This window comes from Charadrius vociferus, unplaced genomic scaffold (assembly GCF_000708025.1).
Source record: "Charadrius vociferus isolate BGI_N301 unplaced genomic scaffold, ASM70802v2 scaffold325, whole genome shotgun sequence".
Taxonomy (NCBI): domain Eukaryota; kingdom Metazoa; phylum Chordata; class Aves; order Charadriiformes; family Charadriidae; genus Charadrius; species Charadrius vociferus.
This window is the reverse complement of record NW_009648526.1, coordinates 1,196,159-1,219,927: the sequence shown is the minus strand read 5'-3', so window position 1 is coordinate 1,219,927 and position 23,769 is coordinate 1,196,159. Positions and strand designations below refer to the sequence as shown.

General features: G+C 37.8%; 2 protein-coding genes across 2 annotated transcripts in view; both read left to right on the top strand.

Annotated features, from left to right (window-relative positions):
- MYO5A (myosin VA (heavy chain 12, myoxin)) overlaps positions 1–20,657 on the top strand; it is an 89,633-nt gene extending 68,976 nt beyond the window's left edge. The window contains exons 29-41 of the mRNA XM_009885766.1: positions 398–625; positions 1,750–1,758; positions 3,422–3,522; positions 6,090–6,288; positions 9,849–9,942; positions 12,040–12,186; positions 12,580–12,734; positions 13,906–13,995; positions 14,718–14,868; positions 15,715–15,997; positions 16,828–17,002; positions 18,352–18,432; positions 19,265–20,657. Coding sequence (XP_009884068.1) covers positions 398–625; positions 1,750–1,758; positions 3,422–3,522; positions 6,090–6,288; positions 9,849–9,942; positions 12,040–12,186; positions 12,580–12,734; positions 13,906–13,995; positions 14,718–14,868; positions 15,715–15,997; positions 16,828–17,002; positions 18,352–18,432; positions 19,265–19,417 — 1,866 coding nt within the window. The 3' untranslated portion in view covers positions 19,418–20,657. The remainder of the gene's footprint in view (positions 1–397; positions 626–1,749; positions 1,759–3,421; positions 3,523–6,089; positions 6,289–9,848; positions 9,943–12,039; positions 12,187–12,579; positions 12,735–13,905; positions 13,996–14,717; positions 14,869–15,714; positions 15,998–16,827; positions 17,003–18,351; positions 18,433–19,264) is intronic.
- Positions 19,800–23,769, top strand: part of MYO5C (myosin VC) — a 38,382-nt gene continuing 34,412 nt past the window's right edge. The window contains exon 1 of the mRNA XM_009885765.1: positions 19,800–19,814. Coding sequence (XP_009884067.1) covers positions 19,800–19,814 — 15 coding nt within the window. The remainder of the gene's footprint in view (positions 19,815–23,769) is intronic.

The following is a 23,769-nucleotide window of genomic DNA, read 5'->3' as shown; positions in this document are numbered from 1 at the left end:
TACCTTAGACCACTAAAAGTAAAAGTATTTCCTAATATCTCTGAATGATGCAGAATCTTCTTAGCCTGATGACCAGTATTTATTGTGAACTTTATTTTTATCTGTTAAGGAGAGAATAAGAGGGGAAAAAAGATTGGTATTTTTTTTTCCCATCAAATCTGTTTGATTCATGTCTGTGTTCTGATTTTGCACTTCAGACAAAAGGTTAGCCCTATTAGTGAAATCCTCCCAGGCACTATTCACCGTAGTCAAGAGGGCAGCGATATGGGAGAGATTGATTGATTGATTTGTTGCAGTTACTCATCTTTTTTGCCATTTCTATCCGTAGTTTTGTAGCTGTGGTTTATAGGCACATTCGAATGCTGCTGGGTGACGGAGTTGTCCCTATTTCTTGCAGCGTCAAGAGCTTGAATCTGAGAATAAGAAGCTGAAGAATGAGTTGAATGAGCTGCAGAAGGCCCTCACAGAAACGCGATCTCCAGAGGTAACTGCTCCTGGTGCCCCTGCATATAGAGTCCTCCTGGATCAGCTGACTTCAGTAAGTGAAGAGCTTGAAGTGCGCAAGGAAGAAGTCCTCATCCTGAGGTCTCAGCTTGTAAGCCAGAAAGAAGCAATTCAACCCAAGGTAAATAATAGTCAGCAGATGCACTGGGAAGTAACATTACATTGCATCACTGATGTGCTTTGTTTAATTTAACAGCGTGCTTGAAAAGGCAGAGTAAAATAGTCTAGGTTTGAAAGCTTTTCCAAGTGTATCCACTGATCCATTGTTAGTGCACAAATTGCTGCAGTCTGAATTGTAAGATTCTATTAATAAACCAATTTTGGGTTTGTCTACCAGCATTCATGTAAAGATACCATACCAATCACACCAGACTGGCAGATACCAATGGTCTGGCCAGGATCTTCCCAGTCTACTTTAACAATGTAGAAATAATTCTCATTTGGAGCAGTATCATTTCTCTAGTGAGTGTGTAGTTTGACTGGAAAACTTACAGTAGTTCTCAGGAATTCTTTCTAATTAATTTTTCAGTAGGAGGTACAAGGAACAATTTCTTCTAAATCTTTGCGGGATCATAGATGATTGAAAATAAATAACATTTCATAAAGATGACCAACCTATGAAGATATATAAATTCCATATTATTGCTGGATAGGTGGTATGTGGTTTTGTTGAGAAAAGCGGATTGCAACCACTGAAATGCACATCTTCTAAAAAGCTCTAATTCTGATGAGATACTTAGGAAAGTAATAGCTTTGAAAATAAGAGTGATACCTGAAAAGGTATGAATTAAATCCAGGAACGAGTAATTTCCTTTGAACTGAGCTATCTCGTGTTTCATAACTGCAGCAAGGAATGAACAGATATGGCATCTTTCCTTTGCTACTGCAAAGTTATATTTGTCCTAAATAAATGGAAAGTCTGTGATGCATGAAGGTGTACATATCTTTTTAAACAATTAATTATAAAGAAAACAAAACTAGTTTTTTCTGCAGTATGTTGAACATTGTATATAAATAGTTGAATAGTAAATCCTTGAATAACTTACTCTCAGTAATGATGGGATTGTATGATTGTTTTTACAGCAGTTAGGAGTATGAGGGAAATATGAAGGTGATCTGTAGGATGGCTGTCAGCCAGTTTGCAGATAACTTCTGCTTTTTAGGTTGGACAGCTGCAGCACAGACAGATTCTTTTTTTTTAATGATTTGTTTTTCTTCTTTCTTGCCTACCAATTTGATTGCCAGGAGGATAAGGTACACATTTTCTTCTACATTTATAAACCAGTACTCTTAAATGCTAAAAATACCCTCAACAATACTTGAGCTGTTATTTCCCTGCTTCTCATAAGTAACTTACATGTATTTGAAGCTGTTCTTGCACTTTACTTTGCTGTCACTGGAGAACCTTTCTCATTATCCTATGTCCTCCGCATCCCCGTCTTCCCGCTCCATTCAAGGGAACAAGTTACTTCAAAACAAGCAGGTTACATCTTGAACTGTTGGTTTATGGTAACCTGAACATGAAAGGAAAGATTCAGAAATTGGTCTGGTCAGTTCAATCAATGTATCTTGCTGAGTGTGTTAGAAGAGTAAGAGCAGCACTGTGATTCAGGAATCAGATCTTTGTTAACTTGCAAAATCCATAAATTTCACAAAAAACCCTCTGGTATGAAGAACTACCTTGCTTTGTAGTGTTTATTATCCTTGTCATGCAACAAACATCCAGGACTCATGTTGTGATCTGTAGATATTGGATAGGAATTGATTAATGTTTGATTAGAAAATGTAGTTGAACACATAGTATTTAGGAGTATGAGAAACTGAACTGACTCTAAATGAAGGCTGTTAATTAAAATCTTACAACTATAGCAGGTAGGGTATTCTTGAAGATATAAGAGTAATTAGCATTTCTTTCCATCAGCACAAAAATGATAAATATGTTCAGATGGCTAAAGTTTGATAGATTGGCAAGTGAGATACAGGAGTCTTACCATGTAATAAAATAGTAGTAGGAAAATCACAAAGATCTCATAAGGATGTTGGGAATAATTCTTTGAGGAGCTTATATATTTTATTGGTTTCCATATTAGATAACACAAATCATACGAGGTATAGAGACCTAGGCTCCAAAATTTATGTCCACAAAGTTGTTATTGTAAATACTTTGCAAAATTTTACTCAGGAAAGCAACATTTGATTGTCTTGAAAGTCAAAAAGAAAAGTCAGAATTCCATCTCTTATGTTCATTAGAGTCCTGTGGTTCCACTGTAATTATCCACAGCAGTGACTCAGATCAGACTGGCCGAGGTGACTGTAAACATCTGTTAAGTATTTCAAGTTTTACTGAAGAAAAAGCAAAAGTGTCGTAGTAAACATTCAAAACTGAAACATTATGGTATTATGACATCTAACTTAAAAGATCTCAAGCCCTTGTAAATAATTTCCTCCTTTGCTGGAGTACTTAAAATATATGAAGTGAGGAATGGACCTTATTTATGAGATTTGAAAGACTACGTGCAATGCTGTGTTTAAGAAATATTAATGGAATTAAGTTTACAAAATTATGCTTCTTCAGTTTCAGTATTAGCAGCTGTTCCTGGTTAATTTGAAATAAAATGCAAATTCATCACTTCATGAAATTTACTTTGTTCCTTTTACATGATGAACAAATGAAAACAGGTTAACACATGAACCTGCTTATTAGACAGAGTGATATTTCACCATGTTGCATGCATTCATTTTAAAAGATACACCAAATGGACATAGAAATTTTGGACCAACCTCCTGCTCAGGTACCCACACTAATTTTAATATGGCTGCTTAAGGATTAGTGTTCCACGTGGGTATAGTGACAAAAACATGGATTCAAACCATTACATAGTTAAATTTACCCTGGAAATCATCATTCTTTTTCCAGAATACCATGACAGATTCAACAATCCTCTTGGAGGATGTACAAAAGATGAAAGACAAAGGAGAAATAGCACAGGCATATATTGGACTGAAGGAAACAAACAGGTACAAGCTCTCTTTCTTTAATCTATGGTCCCTTGGGGTCTGCTATGACACACTGTGTATATCATACTCAGTAAGTTGCATCCATGTACGTCTAGATATTTAGAGAACACTTGTAGTTGGGGTTATAATTTGATTTGACTAGTAAAATTGCTGTATGCAATATTGGAAAGGATTAGGAAACAATGGGGAAATGCAAAATCAAGTTTCCTGGATTTACATCTTAGCCTTTAATTGCTACATTGCTCAAACTGGGTGCCATTCTCCATGCTGTTTTTTTACCTTTTGTCCAGTAGTTGTCACAATAGTCTGTCATAATACATTTATTGCAACAGTAAGAAATGCTGTAACCAGTTGGGCTAACACCGAGAACTGAATTTCATCATTAAGAAGAAATACATATAAACAAGAGAAGTAATTTGCGAAGTTGTTTTAGAGCATTGCTTTTTTCTCTTTTATAGTAACTGTAATTTAGCGTGTAATGTCCTTAGCATGTCATCTCATCACCATCATGTATCTCTCTTGTATTTTTTTTTTTAAACACTTTTCTTGAAAGGCAATCTCCCCAGGACTATCATATGCTGAATGAGGACGGAGAACTTTGGCTGGTTTATGAAGGGTTAAAACAAGCCAACAGGTTACCAGACTTCTCAGAATGTTTTTTTTTTTCTTCGTTTGCATCTTCTTTTCTAGCTAACTGTGCCCCTTGCTATGGGTTTGCTTTATCTACAGTATTTCTATTGCTTTAACAGTTAGAAAAATGTTCATCACAAATTATACAAATTAGAGTTCCCTCAAACTTAGTCCCCAAACCTTTCTACTTGTCAAGCTATATAATTTAAAAAGTTAGGATGGTGGCAACGGCTAATACATCATTCATAAGAACACTTGCACAAAAATAGATGGTGAAATGCTAGAAGCTCGACAACTGGAAAAGATTTGTAGCCGTGTATTACTTGTCTGCCTTCATGTTGGATATCAATATGAATGTCCCTTACAGTCTCTCAGCCTAAAGAAGTACAGTCATTTTAGTAATTATAAAACTATTGTTTGAATACCTTCAGCGTACTCTTAACTCTCAAATAGTTATGGGTCTTAGTTTCCTCATTGCGACTCAAGTTTAGAAAATTGAACATTCTTCTCCCACGTCTCTCCATACCAGATTCAAACTGTAAGACACAAAATAACCAACAAACAGAAGTAATCTTGAGTTCATCGTGGCGCTGATCAATCCCCAGCGCAATCCCTGCGGTCTCTGCAAAGACTGCATGCTGGTCACATAATGGGCGAGATTTGCCTGGTTAGGAAATGCCGTTCTGGCTCCACGTGTATGTCTGGGGCCCATATCCAAACATGTGTTCCAGACTTCCGAAATGGTTCCTAGTCCTGCACTGGCAACTAAGTCAATAGACCAGGAGTGCTGATCTTCTTCAATGTACACATTTTGTAACAGTAACTACAGAAGGAGGTATTTTGCAATGAATGCTACTAACTCAAGTCTTTCCTTTTCTTGTGCTAACAAATTCTTCACCTAACGTTGTGTCGTAAGCCTGCAACGATCTAACTGAGAGCAAGTGTTCTGCAGAGCAGGATGTGAACGATTGCTCTGCGCCTCTTGTTTCTTGTCCTAGAGACAAGAAGCTTTATATTAAATGGCAGAGCAATGCAGGTAAATGACTATTTGCCCTTGCGTGCTTGATCAGTCTAGTTACTAATAAATGCACCTGCCTTATGCATATTTAAACCCTGAAAGATTGTCTAATTGAACACTAGTAGTCACTAGTCGTGTCATTTCCTGTGGGTGTCCGTACGGAATGGTGAGTCAGAGCACTTGGACAGGGCCTCACAAGCAGGAGTAGATCCCCACAGCGCTGCTCGGAAGGAGCCTGGTACGTGGTATCCCCGTCTCACATGAGAAGAATTTGAGACGTGAGGTGCCCCAGGGAAAAGAGCGAGTCAGTGCTGAGGATAAAATACTGCTCCCGGATCCCAGTCTTGAGTTTGGTTCTGTGGTTAACCTTTCCTGCGCTAATGACCACCCTCTGCAAAATGTTGGTTTTAACGTAAAAATGAAAATTATTTCTGTGCATTTGCAATTAAATGGTTTCTGACTGAACAGAGTTAACTATAAAAAGGTTTTCCTGTGTTAATATTGCAGGGTCCTAGCTTAAGCAAGCACAATTTGCTTACAGTTCATCTTACACACTTTGTTTGATTTGGTTAGAGGAAAAACCTCTTTAAAGTCCCTTTAAAAGCAGTGACAATCTGTGAAGACTTAGCAATATGTTTATTGCCACATGTTCTCAGTGGTACCATACACAGTATATGTTCAATCACAAAGGAAATGCAAAGCAGTGTCACAATTAGTTTCTCTCCACTTTTTGATCATGCAAGCTTAATTTAATTAGAAGGCATACTGAAGGGTTTAAAGAGTACTCTGCCTTTTTCATTTTCCTTTGCAAGCCATGGCTAATTGTTCCTGAGCAGCAGCTAAAGCTTTACACTCCCTCTGAGAATTGGGGAAGTAACTTTCTAAGTGTGTTCATGCAACTGTTGCTCAACTTCTTTAGGCTGCTGGAGTCTCAGCTTCAGTCGCAGAAGAAGAGCCACGAGAACGAACTGGAATCGCTGCGAGGTGAGATCCAAGGTCTGAAGGAAGAAAACAATCGCCAGCAGCAGCTCCTAGCGCAGAATCTGCAGCTGCCTCCAGAGGCCCGCATTGAAGCCAGTCTACAGCATGAGATCACCCGGCTGACTAACGAGAACTTGGTAAGGGAAATGATGCCACAGGAGCAGGCAGACTTGCTGCACTCTAAGGTCTTAGCAGTTTTCAGATGGCAGCCTCCTGCAAAAAATTGTAGGAGTGCGGTATTTTTCTTGTAGGTAAGCTAATGGGAGCGAGAGACTTAGGATTGCTGAGGAAGTAATAACATTTCAGGGAAGTTGGAAGTTTGTGGCATGGAGAAAGCTCGTGGATCCCAGCTTTCAACTGATGAGTTTAATCATCGCTAAATAGAATGACTGGTATCCAGGGAACTCATTAAAAATATTAGTGCCAAGTAGTGGTGTTTCCTCTGTAGTATATTAGTTTGTTTATTTTGTTGAAAAACTCTTATGTAGTTCTTCAGTTGCTTAATGTCACTTTTCTTCCCATTTTCCTCCTTCCTGCCTGAACTTACACAGATAATCCACTGTGTTATAAGCTCCAGCTATTCAGTATGTTTTGAAGAAAGAAATAGTTCCAGAAAAAAAGCTTGATTAGAAGTCACTTAGCTAATAATTGGTATTCCTTGTTTACTGCACAACATGTTTGTATGAAGGGAAGATGGGTGAAACTCCTTACCTTTCCCTGCAGAGGAGTATATTCATCATGTGCAGGCTAGTTCATTTCTGGGGACACGTTCTAGAGAGGCGCATGTTGGAATATCATTCGCTTATCACTGCTTATTGGTAAAGGCAACCGTGCTACTTCACGAAGGAAAATCCTGGCTCTGAGTGTCATTGCTTCCTCTGAACAAGCCAAGGTGTAGTCTTTCCTGCATATGTATGTTACAGAAGTTACTATTGTCAGGCTCAAAACCAAAGGTTTTGAGGAAAGCATCAGATAATTCAGCAAAAAGATGTGGGAAAACTGATTGAAAATAAGTTTGCCTCAGCAGCAGCTGTCTGCCACTGGCAAAGGTGAAGGGGGAATGTCTCTGACAGCTCCCTCTGGCAGCTCCCTCCTGCTTCTTAGTCATATGTTATGATTTTTAGCCATTTTTCCCCCCAAGAGACCTACTCATCACATTGTGTGTTCCCAAGACAACACACAGTCATGTAATTACATCCCAGAGGAATTCTCTTTATTTTCAAATACAATGAATGTAATTTTACTTGTTAAATATAGACTCATTCCTTAGTATTTCGCTTCTGATGTTTGAGTATTGCAAGTCCACTCCAAGTCAGATATATGCTGCTTTTCCACTCCTAGCCCTAGAGTGGAAATAATTTACAGGCTTTCCAGATGCAATATTAGAATTGCAGTATTTACTGCAATCCCGTCTTGATTAGCATAAGAAAATGTCCTGTCCAGGTTCTCCCAAAGGGTATATTCCAGACTCTCACAGTATTAGTACTACCTGTTTTTAAAAGATCGGACTGTTCTGCAGCTCATCTACATCAGCTTCTCTCTGGGAGAGGCTGGCATGGACACCACAACTAAGGACCAGATGACCTAAAAATTAGATATTCTTGATCTTGTTTTAATCTCATTTAATTTATATAGTGCTTACTGAAGTGTCAGTGTCTCAAAGGAAGGGGGAAAAACAATCCTGTACCTATTTTTACAGTTTTATGAGGAGTTGTATGCAGATGATCCCAAGAAGTATCAATCCTACCGGATTTCACTATACAAACGGATGATTGTATGTAGATCACATGAATCCTGTTTCTCTGTTGTCTTGTTCGCTGTTTCTGGAGCACTAATTGAAAAGCAGGCTGCCTCCCTTTCTCCCTGTCAAAGGAAATCCTCTGCAGAGAGCTTCACGATGCCAATTACTTCCCTCACTGCTTTTTTTGTTAGTCTTAGTGTCCTCTGTGTAATGTGTCTCTTTTTGATGCACAGTTTTGTTACTAATATAAGCCTTGCACTGTGAGCAAAGCAGTTTCTTTTTGAATACTACTTAATGCTGCCCTGAAAAAGAGGTACATTTTCTTTAAAATTTTGATACATTTAAATTCAGTTCAGCAAAATAGAGGCCTGATCGTACAGATACGTACCAAGGTGAATAATGCCTGCGATCCAGTCATAGCCTGAATTTGTTCATAGATCTCTTTATAGTGCTGACGTCTGGAATGAAGAAGTGTATCAGAATCAAAATACGTAACCTTTTAATATTTTTCAAAAATGCAAAATGTGAAGGATAAAATTGGAAATAATATTTCCATAATAATTAAAAATAACAAATTGACATAGCACCATATGTAAGCTTGATAGAATATAATTTATGAGATTCCAAATCTTAATGAGATGTGAAATCTTTTCAATTTGTTTAGAGGAACTGTAGAAGGAAATTTATTCTTCCTCGAATACTTGTTGTTTAGAAATTGTATCCCTTCACTGATACATTCAAAACAGTCTGTTGGACTTACATGTATTTTTTTATTAATTTCAGGAGAAATTATTATGTGTGACAATAAACATATTGTGTTATTAACAGGATTTCTGTTGTAAAAGTGAACACTGCTTTGAATGTGTAGCATGCCCTTGATTCTATTCTTTCAACAGGCATAATTATCTTGCTGCTCAAGTATATTATATTAGGTTGTAAACTCTTTACTACATGATTAAGAGCAATTTTGTGTCTAATTCTAAGTTGTTGCCAATGCTGCACTAGTATTTTTCAATACTTTAGGAGAGGTGTAGTTTCCCAGATGGTGGTTTTGGCGCAAGGAGCTCATGGTCCCTTACGTTCTTACCAGTGCCATGAAGAATCATGCTTACGAAAAGGCAGTTTTCTTTCAAGCTGCTTTCAAGCCCTTCACCTGGAATGGCTTTCAGGTTTTTTCAGCTTGAGGTTTTTGCTTCCTTTAGAAAGACTTCTCCTTTTTTGATTACATGATTATTTTATGAACATACTGCCATGGATCACAGAATTCTTCCAAGATAGATTTCTAGGGAGTGCTCCTTTGGAAGAAAAATACAGGTTTATTGCAAGAGTAGGACTTCCAGGTGCTAGGTGTTGTTCAGATACAGAATAAAAAGATGTAAGACCCTGGGTTCGTCTCAGGAAATGCGATGACAGCAAGCAATAGGGAAATGGCAGAGCATCACAAGAAATGTCATATGTGTGGATGTTTGATTTTGGTGAGTTTGAGTGCAAGTTATGCTCTTTGTGCAGATCTCTCTTATCGTCTTCTAAAATAGCTAGGTCTGAATAACGAGTCAGTCCTGAAGGCATGAATAAATGATGCAGAAATACAGGCTAGCTGTTAAATAATAAAGAAAATTATTTCCATGAGGCATCTGGAAGAGCAGGGAGGAAGCATTAGGGAGAGGTGTTTGCAGCAAAATGTCTTCTGCCATGAAAACTGACCTAGTTCTGAGTGTCTGCAGAATATACCTGCCTAAGAGCTTTGCCTTTGTCATGCTGCACATAACTTAATAATATTTGTGATATTTGGCTTGTATTATAGGCAATGTACCAGCTTGCAAACCTCAGCCAGAGGATGGCACCACTATTCAGCTTTCCTCACCACCTTGCAATTCTAACAGCACTGATTTTGTCTCTGTCACACATTATGGGATTTTTCTTGTATCTTAACCTTTCTTTCATTTTAATTTACAGGATTTAATGGAGCAGCTTGAAAAGCAAGACAAAACTGTTCGCAAGTTAAAGAAACAGTTGAAAGTATTTGCTAAGAAGATCGGTGAACTTGAAGGTACTTTTATATTTTGAGAGATAGAAAAAGATTTTTGTTTACTTTTTGTGATCCCATTGTCATCATATCCATCTGTCTTAGCGGTCAGGAGGGCATGAGGTCTTCAGTAGCATTAGCCTCTGTTAATTGATTCCAGAAGCAGGACGTATGCTCAGAGCTCTGTGTGTTCCTTTAAAACCTTTAGAAGATTTGTCATATTTTGAAGCGATGAGTAAAGAAGATTGATGTTTCTCTGAAGGCAGAAACCATTTGAACATAAAGAAATGTTACCTGGGCTTTACATGCACTCAAAGACAGTATCTGTTTTTGTGAAGACAAAAGCAATACTAAATATGAAGCAGGCAGAAATAATTTACCCAGTTTTCCTTTGTGAATTTCTGTATCACTGGAGCCGAGAATGCTGAGACTGTCTTTCTCCACTTGAGGTTTCCTTTCAGAGCTGCTGGCCAAACTTGAATATGAGAAATCAAAATGTGGGATACGGACTAAGCTAATTTTATTTTTATGAGCATCAGAGTGAGTTCCCTTAGGATCTTAGGACTGGTGAGACTGAGAGCTTACTATGTCTGTGCATAAGTGAAGTCATTTTAATTGCTAAAAGCAATTAATAATGTTATAAAGTTGAAGTATGAATTTGTTTTTATATAATCCTGGTCCTAATCTTTCAGAAGCTTTTTATGGTCATTTGCTTTTTCCAGAAACAAGCTTACTGCCTAATGAGTTGATTTATTGCCTACTAAGATTAAAATCAGTGACTGCATAGTCTTCAGTGTTTCAGTGGTTTAAAAGAGCGGTGGTACCAAGTTAAACCTGGATTAACAGGAGTATATTATCCTTCAGTTAGTGGCAGCTCTCCTTGAGGTCCAGTTTGGATTTCTGCATTTCCTATCCCATTTGACAGGGGCACACATTTAGCACGCTTAGAGGATGCACAATAGCTTGTAATTGCACGCAGCTGGGAGAAGAGGATGTAGTTTTCATGAGATGAAGCCTTTCAAAAACAAACAAGCAACCTAATCAGGTGGAGTGTTGGTGTTGAATGTGATACTGTGAGGCACTGTATGCAATAAGGTGGATATTTCATACATCCTTTTGAAAGGTTACTCAAACTGTTTGTTTTTTTTGAAAAGTCTTTCAATATTGTTTGGTTACTACTGTGAAGATCACAGTAGTATTCATACACAATAGGGAGTGGGAAAATGCTCCTGAAAACATTGTTTAGTCTGTGTTTATCACTTAATTAACTTAGAAAGCTGTAGTAGGTCTGGCTGGGATGGAGTTAACTTTCTTCATAGCAGTCTTATGATGCTGTGTTTTGGATTTGTGGTTAAAACAGTGTTGGTAACACACTGGTGTTTTGGCTGTTGCTGAGCAGAGCTTGCACACTGTCAAGGTCTTCTCTTTTTTCCCCACTCTGCCACCTCAGTAAGCTGCAGGGTGTGAGGGCACACAGCCGTCAGAGCTGACCCGAACTGGCCAAAGTAATATTCCATATTCTGTACCACCTAAAGTCGGGAGCCAGAGGAGGGGGTTTTTGTATGCAAGGTAGCTGTTGTTTGGAGGCTGGCTGGGCATCGGTCCCCCGTGGTGGGCCATGATCGATTACCTGGTAAACCATCTTCATCTCAACCCACGAGTTTTCTCACTTTTGCTCTTAATATTCTCTGCCCTGTCCTGCTGGAGCCAGTGTGGGTGCCTGGCTGCTGGTTGAGGTAAACCTACTGCAATAGGCAACAAACATCACGGTTGAAAAATACAGGCATTTTGCGGCGCAATTAAAGGTGACTTTTGCAGTATTAATGTGGGATTAAGTGATTAATGGCTATCATTTCACCTTTGTGCTTTTATATGATAAGATCCAGGAAATCAGCAGTGAGTCTGTATTAATGGATGCTATTCATGCACTTGCACTCTTCTTCAAAGGAAGAATGCCACTCCAAGATACATCTGTCAACAATCTGTCTTTTTGTTTAACGGGGGTTTTGTTGATAAGTGCTATATGCTGGAGTTCTTCCTTAGAAATGTCATCGTTTCCTCTGGTATACATTGGTTTCAGTGGAAAATATTATATACTTTCTTCTTATTTCCCCTCTGAAGTGGGCCAGATGGAGAACATATCACCTGGACAAATCATTGATGAACCTATTCGTCCAGTTAACATTCCACGGAAAGAAAAGGACTTCCAAGGGATGTTAGAATATAAGAAGGAGGATGAACAAAAACTTGTCAAGAATCTTATTTTAGGTAAGCATCTTTCTAATTTGCAGCCTCCTCTGCTCCCACACACTCTGAAAAATGAATGGTAAGAACACAGAATTTGCATTATGAAATTAATAGCTTATTTTGGTTTTGACAGTGTTCAGTTTATCTAAAATTCATAAATGTCTATTGTAATCTAATCATCCTTCCTGATTAATATAGTACATATTAATATGTCTGCATATTTTTTAGCAGGCAGCTATGTTTCATTCTGTTCTGATACTTTACCAAGAAAGCAGCTCTTGGTTTTACTCTTCGTTTTCACTGGTCATCTATAGATATGTATGTACAATTACGTGGGGAGGTTGCGATCACCACATATAACCCTTTCCAATGGCTTTATACTTAACAAAATGACATGTGTTTGTTTTTCCCAAGAGCTGAAACCACGTGGGGTAGCTGTCAACCTGATTCCAGGACTACCAGCATATATTTTGTTCATGTGTGTACGTCATGCGGATTACCTTAATGATGACCAAAAAGTGCGGTCGTTGTTGACTTCCACTATCAATGGCATCAAAAAAGTGTTGAAGGTTAGTTAGTCTGCTTGGTTTAGGAAAACATTCATTTAAAAGTTGCTTTTGATTTTATGTTAGAAGAGTGAGGGAAAGACTTTTGATGAATTGGCTCTGGATTTCTGATCAGTAAAGTCCTCCCACCAAAGTTACAAAATGTTTTTAACAAGCAGTAGATTGCGGTGATAGAATTTTATCCTCATAATACCACAGATGGTTGGAATGTGTGGAAAAAGAACTACCTTCTTTTTATTTTGAATAGACTTCCTCCTCTGAAGCTATGCCTGTAAAGCTTTGGATGCAGTCAAAGTTTGCATAGTGAGTCTTTGTAATTCAGAATACTTAATTAAAATGTTTAATTTGCAGTTTTGGTTCACAGATTTCCTCATTTGATTCACCTACAGATTACTTTGATGATAATATGTTACTGCCTAAAGTCTTTGCAATGAGTTGACTAAGAGAGTTTACTCCAGGGGTATCTTGAAAGCAATATTAAGACATAAATATGCTTCATGGAGTTTTATAGTTTTTAAATAAAACAGATGCATTCAAAACCCAAGCATTTAATCCAGCTACACGTTTCGAAAAAATGTTTAGTAAACAATCCTGTAGGGGCTTAGATATTCATAGATACTTTTGGACGTATTTAAGTGAACGGAGTGCATGTGATAGAGCTCTAGAAATTTTAATTACTCAGCATATACTAGATTCTATGTTCTTTGGCGAGAAGGGCTTTTTGTTTTATTTATTTTCCATATCAGGCTGCCAAAATGGTTATGACGGAAGTGACATTGATGCAAACTGAATTGTTCTCTGCTCTTCCTGCTGGCCCTGCATCATTCCCACCCTCCATGCTGCGCTTTTCACAAGAGTCATTGTGCCACAGAATGAGTGTTTTGGGAACGCAGTCACATTGCCCTGTGATTTCTGCACAGAGCAGTTAGGATGGGTCTATAAAACACGGAAAGATCATATCTGTGGAGGAAATAATATTTTGAAAGTTTTTGAAAAACATTTCAGAAAACATTGCTTTTCTAATATGTTACCGAAATACACAAAGTTTTGCAAAACATCAGAATCTGAGCAGCTACAAGAAAGTAGATTTTAAGTGTTTAATTGTTCATCTAACATTTTATTATTTTATTCCTCCTGACAGTCCTTGTTGAAATGTGTTTGTTTTTATCTCCAGAAAAGAGGTGATGACTTCGAAACAGTGTCCTTCTGGCTATCTAACACCTGCCGATTTTTGCATTGCTTGAAGCAATATAGTGGAGAAGAGGTAAGCAGTGCTCCTACTCTGGTTTCTTTTGCTCTGCAATGCTATTGTGAGCACTAGTCTTTAACAAATTCCTGTCATATCTCAAAATCTAGTCAAAGTCTCTTAAAACAGCTACGCTTTCTGGAATGATGGTGAAAATCAGTGGAAAGCACGGGAGGATAAGATTTGAACCGGTTTCCCTTTATGGCAAGCTGGGGTCCCAGAAGCTAGATGACATTGTGTTCCTGAAGGTGCCAGCTCAGATTAAGTAGAAGAACCTGGCTGCTACCATTATGTTGTTTAGTAATGATTCACTGAAGTACCTATGAAAAGGCCGTATTAAGCCCTTTAACCATAGTATGGCAGACCAATTTGTTTGGAGGCTGTGATATGCCTAATTTCTTCATACTTAGCTGGGATTTTGGCTATAAACGGCTAGGTGAGAATGCCCATGCTGGAGTGGAAGGGAAGGGTCTTGCCTGCCAGAAAGTTGGCAGAGTTTGTTCCTGTGCCAGATATTTGAATTTGCAAGTCAAGGAAGCAGACATGGCACAAGTCACAACTGAAAAGCAAATCTTAGCATTAGCCTCAATCAGAAGAACTTCCAAATAAAAGTTTGAGGGGCTGTGACTATTATTTTGAAAGTATTGTTTATCAGTGGTGTGAAAAAATATCAATACTGGGTTTGTGTGATATTTTTGTAATCCATTGAAGCGTTTGTTTCTGTTATTTTATTAATTCAGGGGTTTATGAAGCATAATACACCTCGTCAAAATGAACACTGCCTCACTAATTTTGATTTAGCTGAATACAGACAAGTACTGAGTGATTTGGCTATTCAGATCTACCAACAACTTGTCCGAGTGTTGGAAAACATTCTGCAACCAATGATTGGTAAGGCAAAGTTGAATTCCTTAAACTTCACACTGTAGCACCAAAATGAAAACTGGGACGGTGGTAATACTGTATTTCTTCCTAACCAGTAGCGTTCTGTTAATAGTTCTTGTAGTATTCTGTTTATAGGTGACAAGGACTACACTGAACAGGTTTGGATTAAAGGAAAAACTGTGTCTGGTTCTTCTGGCAGTGACAGAATAAATTGATATACCTTATTCATACTTGTTGTAAACCATGCATTTACAGGAAGGAGCTATTAGGACAGTGTGACATTTGTTGCCCTGTGTGTTGGGAAATATCCCATGGAAAATCTGGACTTTATTACATGATAACTCAAAATGAATATGGAGAAAAATGGCTGGTTGTTATTATGGACAGCAATCAGCAATGAAATAGCTAGCAGTGATGAAGCTTACATTCAGAGATATTTTTTTTTTTTCATTAAAAGTACTTTTCATTTTTCTTGTCAGACAGTACTGTCACACAAAATTTCATTATGCTTTCCAATCATGCCATTTAGAAGAATGAAACAGCTCTTGGGTTGCTGACTCTGCTGCTCATATGACCATGGGCAGAAAAAAAAAGTATTTTGAAGTATTTTGCTGAGCTAGAGTTAGACCTTCCTTTCAAATACACATGCTGGAATCTTTGTAAAAACCCTGTAAGCTTAGATTTTGCAGAACATAGTGGGGGACAGAGAGTTGCTGGAAGTCATGGCAAAGTGTGGCTACAAGAAAGCCCAGCCTGCTCTTTCTGTGGAAATACTAAGTTTTGCTGTCTTGCACAATATGCTCGCATATAGGAATTTTCAGTCATTATAATAATGTTGTCAATCAAATGCAGTTTCAGGAATGCTGGAGCATGAGACTATCCAAGGTGTCTCAGGGGTGAAACCAACAGGGCTGCGGAAGAGAACATCCAGCATTGCTGACGAAGGAACCTACACTTTGGACTCCATTATTCGTCAGCTGAACTCTTTCCATTCAGTGATGTGTCAGCACGGAATGGATCCAGAGCTGATCAAACAGGTTGTCAAGCAGATGTTCTACATCATTGGGGCTGTAACGCTTAATAATCTTCTCCTGCGCAAGGACATGTGCTCGTGGAGCAAAGGAATGCAGATAAGGTGGGAGAGCTCATTTTGTACTTTTCTTGAATGTGCTGCTGGAAATCTTAGTGAACTCTTGACACTGGTGAACATCATTTTGATGGAATAACAGCTATACTTTGAATATTTATTTTTCCACACACAAACAGTTGCAGATGCTGTTAAACTGATTTTGAGTGGTTCAGTTATAAAGAGCTTGGTTAATTTAGGCCAAATCCTACCTGGCTTTCAAGGAAATGCAGTAGAAGTAAAACAAAAGTATTTAATCATCAAGTAGGAACCAGAACTGTAGGTGAAATGTCAGTAGTTGCTTTCACAACTTTTAGAGAACAATAACAACCATGCCTGCTGCTTTCTTTGTATGCTGGTGGCTCAGTGGATACCTGCTGTGTTCATCCATACTGTAGGTTGCTGCATCCTGCAGTAAAGCCATCTTATTCTGTTCCTGCATTTGGCATCAGTTGTCCAATGCATTCTACTGGCATATGCCAGGAAATTTAGCCAAGGCATTCCAGTCCCTCAAGTAACCTTGACAAACCTCGCTGTTCATTTGCATGGACAAAATCTCATTTGCCTTTCTTCTTATGCTCATCACACTCCCGCAATCAATAAGAGCAGAAACAAATGGGAAAAGCAAGTTAGTGGGACTCTGGCTGTAACTTTGAAATTCAAAATTTCCTGACTTAATCAGAATGAAACAGTAGGAAGACAAAATTACAAGAAATGACAAGTGTGAAGGAAAAACACATAAGGACAAAGAAGAAACACTGGGAAAGAGAAATTGCATGTGGTTTTGAATTAGCCATAATCAAGCATTAATGTCTTGATACTCTTACCTCTTTGTACAGATACAACGTGAGTCAACTGGAAGAATGGCTACGTGATAAAAATTTGATGAATAGTGGCGCTAAAGAAACACTGGAACCCCTCATCCAGGCTGCACAGTTGTTGCAAGTAAAAAAGAAAACGGATGAAGATGCAGAAGCCATTTGTTCGATGTGCAATGCACTGACTACTGCCCAGGTAAGCAAACTCTCATTGTCTGTCCTGCTGTCACTTTTGAGCAGGTCTCTGCTCTGTTGGTGTTTGCTATGTCTGCCTGCACTGCTGTTGCACATGGATCAAAGATTTTTTTACTTTGTTTTGAAGATTTCTTACTTTGTTTAAGCTAAACCAGATTAAATTGGAGGGGTAAAAAAAGGACCAGATCTTTTCTGAGGTCTGATATTCAAGATCGGTTTTAACCAAATGAGAGGAAGCTCAATAGATTGTGCAGCGTGTAGTACTATAGTCTCTTAGTTTGTGAAAATCTTTAGAGAAAACTCTTCACTCTAAGACATCTCTGTACTCCAGGCAGCTCTGCCTAGGACACAGGGAAATTATCTTTTGCATCGGAGTTAGTATCCAGTTAAGTTAATGGACAATTCACACAGAGAGCACTGTTGTCTCAGGGTCTGCAAACAAAAGTGTTAAGTTACTGTACCCATTAGCCTTAGAAAGGCTGAACCAAGTGTATCTCAGTAAACAGCCGAAGACTTCCATTTATGAAATCTTAGATTTTGTACAGATAGTTTGCACTTTTTCTTTTAACCATGCTACATTTGCATAGAGCTGGTACAGGAATAACTGGATCCAAGCATTTTTGATGATTACTGAACATTCCCATCAGGAAAAGGAAGAAATGTGTCCATTTCTTTCACAGTGGTGTTGGTGCTAGTGGTTACATTAATATAGCCATTGTGATGTAGTAATTCACATTGCTGGAAAACCTGTTAGTTTTGTACTGAAAGAAGTAGTTAAATTTCCACATGCTTCTTCTAGTATTTTAACTTCATTAAAAAGCATTTTCGTGGTATTTTTAAAAAGAGAATGGTGTAAACAAAGAGTAGTTTTTATAAGTTTTACATGTTTAACTCATATTATTATTTCAAGTTTTTATGTTGCTGTTTGTTCCTGTAGTGGCTTTAGCTCTGTTTTTAGAGAAACAGCTCACTCTCTTGAAAAATAGTGAACTCGTAACACTCTCTTGAATGGAAGGTACGGGTGGTCATAATTACAGGGTCAAAATTAGGGAGAGAAATACAGCATGTTTCTAAGAGGTGTAGAAACACAATCAGTTACTTATCTGATTTTTCCATAGTTTGGTATTTTCCAAACACTGTAGAATTTTAGAATTTCTACCTCCAAAGAACACATAACGTTAAGCAGGTGATGGAATTATGTATGAATCAATAAAGCAAAAACATAACAAATACTTGTAAAGAATTTTCTTTTTAAAATCGCTAATTTAAAAAGTATATTATTAGTAACCATGGATGCATCTGTCGATTCATCAGTAAAATGAACCTAAGAATGGTTTTTCTTCTTCACAGATTGTAAAAGTTCTGAATTTGTATACTCCAGTTAATGAGTTTGAAGAGAGAGTCTTGGTATCATTTATACGTACAATACAGGTATGGCTATATTTTTTTTTATCAAAAATCATATGACTATTTCTAAGAACCCCCCTGATGACGCAAAATAGCTTGTGTCCTGAAATACATTCAGGAATATGAAGTAAACTAGGCTTTTTAGCTATCGTTTTTAGCTATGTTGAAAAGGTGATGTCAGCCTTACAATTTTAAGCTATCACAATTTACTGCCTCCAGACTTGCATGAAAATGTTAGTTTCCCTGTCAGTATGTGTGAAACTTTTGGAAGGTGAGAGATTTTGGTGCTTATACATCTTTGTGTATGTAAACACACTTGTATGCCAACTTTTCAAGTGGCAACATTTATATATGCAAATTTACTTTTGTCAGACCTGTGTCGGCATGAGAAGTTCCGACTGCTTTGAAAACTGAGGCCTATGTTCATTCCAGAGTTCTTCATTTAGCCCTTCTAGTTTTTTATACATTGATGAAAATGAAATATTTGAAATCTCCAGAGAAAAGCAGCCAGTAGAGCAAAATAAAAGAAAGAAAGATGATCTTTTTGATCTCTTAGAAATTCCACTTACTGAAAAGATGCAGTTACCAGAGAGCAGGCAAATTCTTCCTTTAGCAGGGAATCTAAATATCTTCAGATTGCATTGTAAGGGGAAGATACGCAGAACTGAAAATGACAAAAGTAACTACAGGTTAACAGCACAATTGTTGCAAATGTATCGTGTGAAGTTAGGATAGAGTGTGTGTCTGTACACAGACGTGTATCTATAAGCACAGATGAAATACTACCTCTTTGCAAGATGATTATCATCAATGAAGTGGCTAAATGCTAATGTAATCACTTTTCTTATCTTTGCAGCTGCGTCTGCGAGACAGGAAGGACTCTCCTCAGTTGCTCATGGATGCTAAACACATCTTTCCTGTTACTTTTCCATTTAATCCATCCTCTCTGGCATTAGAAACCATTCAGATCCCAGCCAGCTTGGGCCTGGGCTTCATATCACGTGTCTGATCCCGAGGATGTACTGTCCGTGTTAGATGGAGAATCAGTTGCCTGATATCTTTACCGTTAAAACATAGTGAGCCACTGAAAACACATTTACTGAACAATCTATATATGCCCAGATCTGTAGTAAAAGTAGCTGGAAAACCACATAACAGCACCACAGATTGAAGGCTGATAGAAAGATGTGCATTTGTGTTCAGTCATTTATGAGGACATCACTGATTCATACATTTTCAGAATATGGAAATAAGGCTTGGACAAAAATTGTGTCTTCAGCTGTCTAGAGACATTTTTAGATCTTTAGTAACATATTTAAATAGTGTAAATTAAACTCTGTATGTGATCTTCTCATAGGCAGGGACCAACAGGGACAGTCACAGTCCTGAACATGGAAGACTTGAAAGTAAGGCATTTTGTAGTAGAATACAGAGTCACTTGGGAGCCTGTTACATTTAATTTGTAAAAACTGGAATGGAGAAACACAAACTGGCAATATATAAAATTATTTCTTAAACCACTTCCTTATTTATGTCAGCTTGACATAAATTCTAGTGATAAGTCTTATAGCTCACTATATGCTATAACTTAGGTGTTCATTTGTTAGTACTGTGGTTTACCAAGCATACCAAATTGCTGCTGCATATTGTGTTCTTTTAAATGTATGACAGTACCATACTAAGCACTAAAAATAAGATATTTCATTTTTTGTTGTCAACCTTATTTACAGTCTGATGCAGTCTGTTATTTTATCTGGATTTTTGCAAATGGTATCAAATAACACCTGTAGAGGAAAATGGTAACTAAGCACAAGTAGCACACTGGAAATTACATGTTTAGTTATTTTTAAAAGTAGTTAGCTAAAAATACAGAATCTTGAAGCAGATGATGAGAAGTCAATAATGATTTTAGTATTTATTTAGACTTTGTAGTCTGTCTAATGTTCTTCTTTGTTTGTAGACTCCAGAGACGACTGTGTATTTTGAGTATAATCTCTTTTGTTTTGTTGACACTTTAAATAAAGAAAAAAGTATTCTTTCATACTGGAATTTGAGAGGAAGAACTTTAATAGAAAATTTCTGCGGTAGCCCAAGGCTCTCATTCTTTGGAAGGCTGACTAACAAGAACATTAAGTAGGTTTTGACTATGATGCTGTCATTTCACTATGATTCATGCCGATTTAATGGTTGGAGATGCAGAGTGCATAATGAGAAACTGAGTTATATTGGATATTGCACACCTTACTGGAAAGATTCTCTGTCTCACACATCTTGGATCTGCTATATAGAATTCACATTTCACAATGTGCAACGTAAGTGCAGAAGCCTTGCTTAAGGTTCCAATTCTGAACTTTAAAACAGGTATTTTGTGGTGTATGGCTCAAATATACATGTAAAAAAAAAAAAGCCACACACATTGCTCAATTGCATTGTGCAATATTTTTTATGTATTATAATAATTAGCAACTTAGCATTAACATTAATTTCTTTTAAACATTGAGAAATTATCTACAGGTACACTATTAGACTATTTGGTACTAATCTGTTTGCCTGCAAACTCACAGAAAAAAATTTTGCTGTTAAGCAGGCTGAAACATTTCAGTTATGTTTTACTTGAGAGGTAGACACGCTGTTTGTATGGTTCCTAAAATCGGTAGTAAAGACAACCTAAACTTTTTCAGTATCATTTTAAGATGCTCATGTCGTCTTATTTTCAAATGTGTATGCCCCATATTATGTTTGATGGATCATGCCAGTACTTCCAAGAACCCAATCTTTGCTAAATTATTTAGATTGTTTTCCTGTGCATGGTATACCAAACACTCTTTTTTTCAATTGTTACTTGATTTCTGAAACTACAGCTACTGTTAGGTGGCTCCAAATAAGGTGTAATGTAGTTTTCAGGCTGTTAGGGGTACTGTACTTGTGAGAATGTAACGGGAAAGCCTTCCCATCCAGTAACGAGGTTAGGAAAGAAAATACATGAGAACACGCTGACCTACAAATTTTTTCTCCTATTGAAAAACAAACAATTGGCATTACAGTATGTTCATACTGTAGATCAGGAAACGTATCCACTACTTAAGCATTAGTGTATTAAAAATGTATGCCTAAATGTATTTTTGTTTATATTTTAAGTTTGTTTACCTGTAAAAAGCCTTATTGTATCGTTTCCTTAAAAAAAGTAGTGTTTAGTAATTTATAGGTATTATCCTTAAACTCAGTGGTTTGACTGGTATTACTTTTATATCACATTAAAAGTATATGCTGCTTGACATGTTTTAAAGGAAAATATTTTTAAGTTGGAATAGATGTGTAATTGGTAATTCATCTGACATTTTACATGGCAGTATTTTACATGCACTTTTCAGAAGTAAAATTTTAGTGTCAGTGTATAATATATCTTTCACCTTAGGACGAATATCTCTTTAACGATGGAATATAATGCAGAATTATTTTAAAAACTTTTTTTTCCTTTGAATCATTGTTATGCTCTTTTAATGTGGACATATCTTTTCTATTTTAATTTATTATCTATTGCTATGATAGATTTTATCAGATGCTGGAAAAATACTTGTCAATGACCCCTTAGAATTATATACAGTTATTATAGAGATTTTGCACAATAATTACCTCATTCAGTTTGGTGTGGTTTTATTCCAGTGATCATTTTATTCTGATGTTTAGGACACAGTCTTCTATCCAAATTTTGAAAAATTGCTTCTCAGACTTCAATCTGGGATGGAACGTGAAAGTCCGTAAGTCAGTTAAATGCAATTAGTCTATTCTATCACCAGAAAAAAATAGGATCAACTTCAATGTTGAAAAGTGGATTGATATCCAGTAACATTTGTTCCCAATGTGGCAACACCAGCATTTGCAATTTGAAGGTCTGTGTAATTTGTGATTTGAACTAAACGCATTTCAAATACCGTACAAAAACTATGAGTAAACACTTGTTTTTTTAAGATGCTGATACTTCATGTGATAAATAAAAGCCTTTAAACATAGGTTTTCACTTGATGCCACTGTAGTACATAGATGAAAACCAAAACATTGTCAGAATGACCTGAGCTCTGATCTGTTGTAGTGTCTGATGATGTACTTAGTAAATGTATGCATCATAAAACCTGTAGCCTAATAGCTATCACTGGAAAATATCCAAATAAAAATACAACTGTAAGATTTGCTTTGGGTTTTTTTGTTTGCTCGTTTGGTTGGTTGGTTGTCCATAAGCTGTGTGCTGGCGTAGTCCCCAGAGGATCCCATGGGTTCCCTCCTGCTCCTCCGTGGCAGACTTGGTGCTGACTGCCAAGGGAGTTGGTTAAAAGCTGGGGATTGTATCAAATACCCACCCAGATACCAACAGGCTGCCGTAAACCGCTAGGCGTATTTGAAAATAATTTGTTTGACATAACCCACTTCTCTTAGGTTATTTTGTCACCAAATGGTAACTGTTACTGCAATAAGAATTAAGATTTGTACTTTGCTAAAACGTTGTCTTCTGTGGGGTGGGGGCTGTTGGGCGCCGGCAGGGCTGGCGGGCCTGGGGCACGTACCCGCCACTGCCTCCGTTCACTTCTTCCTCATAAAGGGTATTTAATTGTAATACCTATCAGTGCCCTAAGTTTACTAAATGCATTCTGAGTTGTGTTTACCTTATTCTGTCAGGGAAACTCCTTCATGGTGTCTTATAATTAATTAATGTTTGTTTTCCCTACGCGGCCAGGAATGGCTCCGCTCGTGATCCCTCGGGCAGCTAGGAAATGGAACATCAACAAGGGCTTTTTAAAATTTCCTTTCCTTTGTTTATACATTAACAAATGAACTAATTATAAGATCAAACCATATTAATGGCAAAGTACATTTTTTTTCTACAAACATTCAGCACATGGTGCTGCATACCAGTACACTGGATGTCAAAAAATTACTTGTAGAACAGAACAACGTGCAGGAGAAAAGGGCAAAAGCCATCGGGAGTTGCAGGCCGTAGAAGAAAGCACAGTAACAAACACAGTGCTCCTAAACAACCACTCCTAACTGAGGCTCCTCAGCACCCCTTGTTCCTGGAGCGGAACCAGATGCTGCTCAGCCCTCAAAGCCATTTCAGACCCAAATTGCATTCCTAACGCCTAAAGCCGTCTCCACGATGGCAGCCTCGCCAATGCGGCGATTGGCACTACTCCCCCTCCCCACTATATTTATATACCTCTCGAAATTAGGAGGCAGCGTGCAAGCCGGCCGCATAAGCCGCCCGGCACAGTTAGGAACGCTTCCACCGGCTGCTGCGGGTCCCTGAGGCGAGCAGAGCGGGGAACCGCCTTCCCCCTCCTCCGCGGGGAAGGGCCGTGCCCGGCCGGG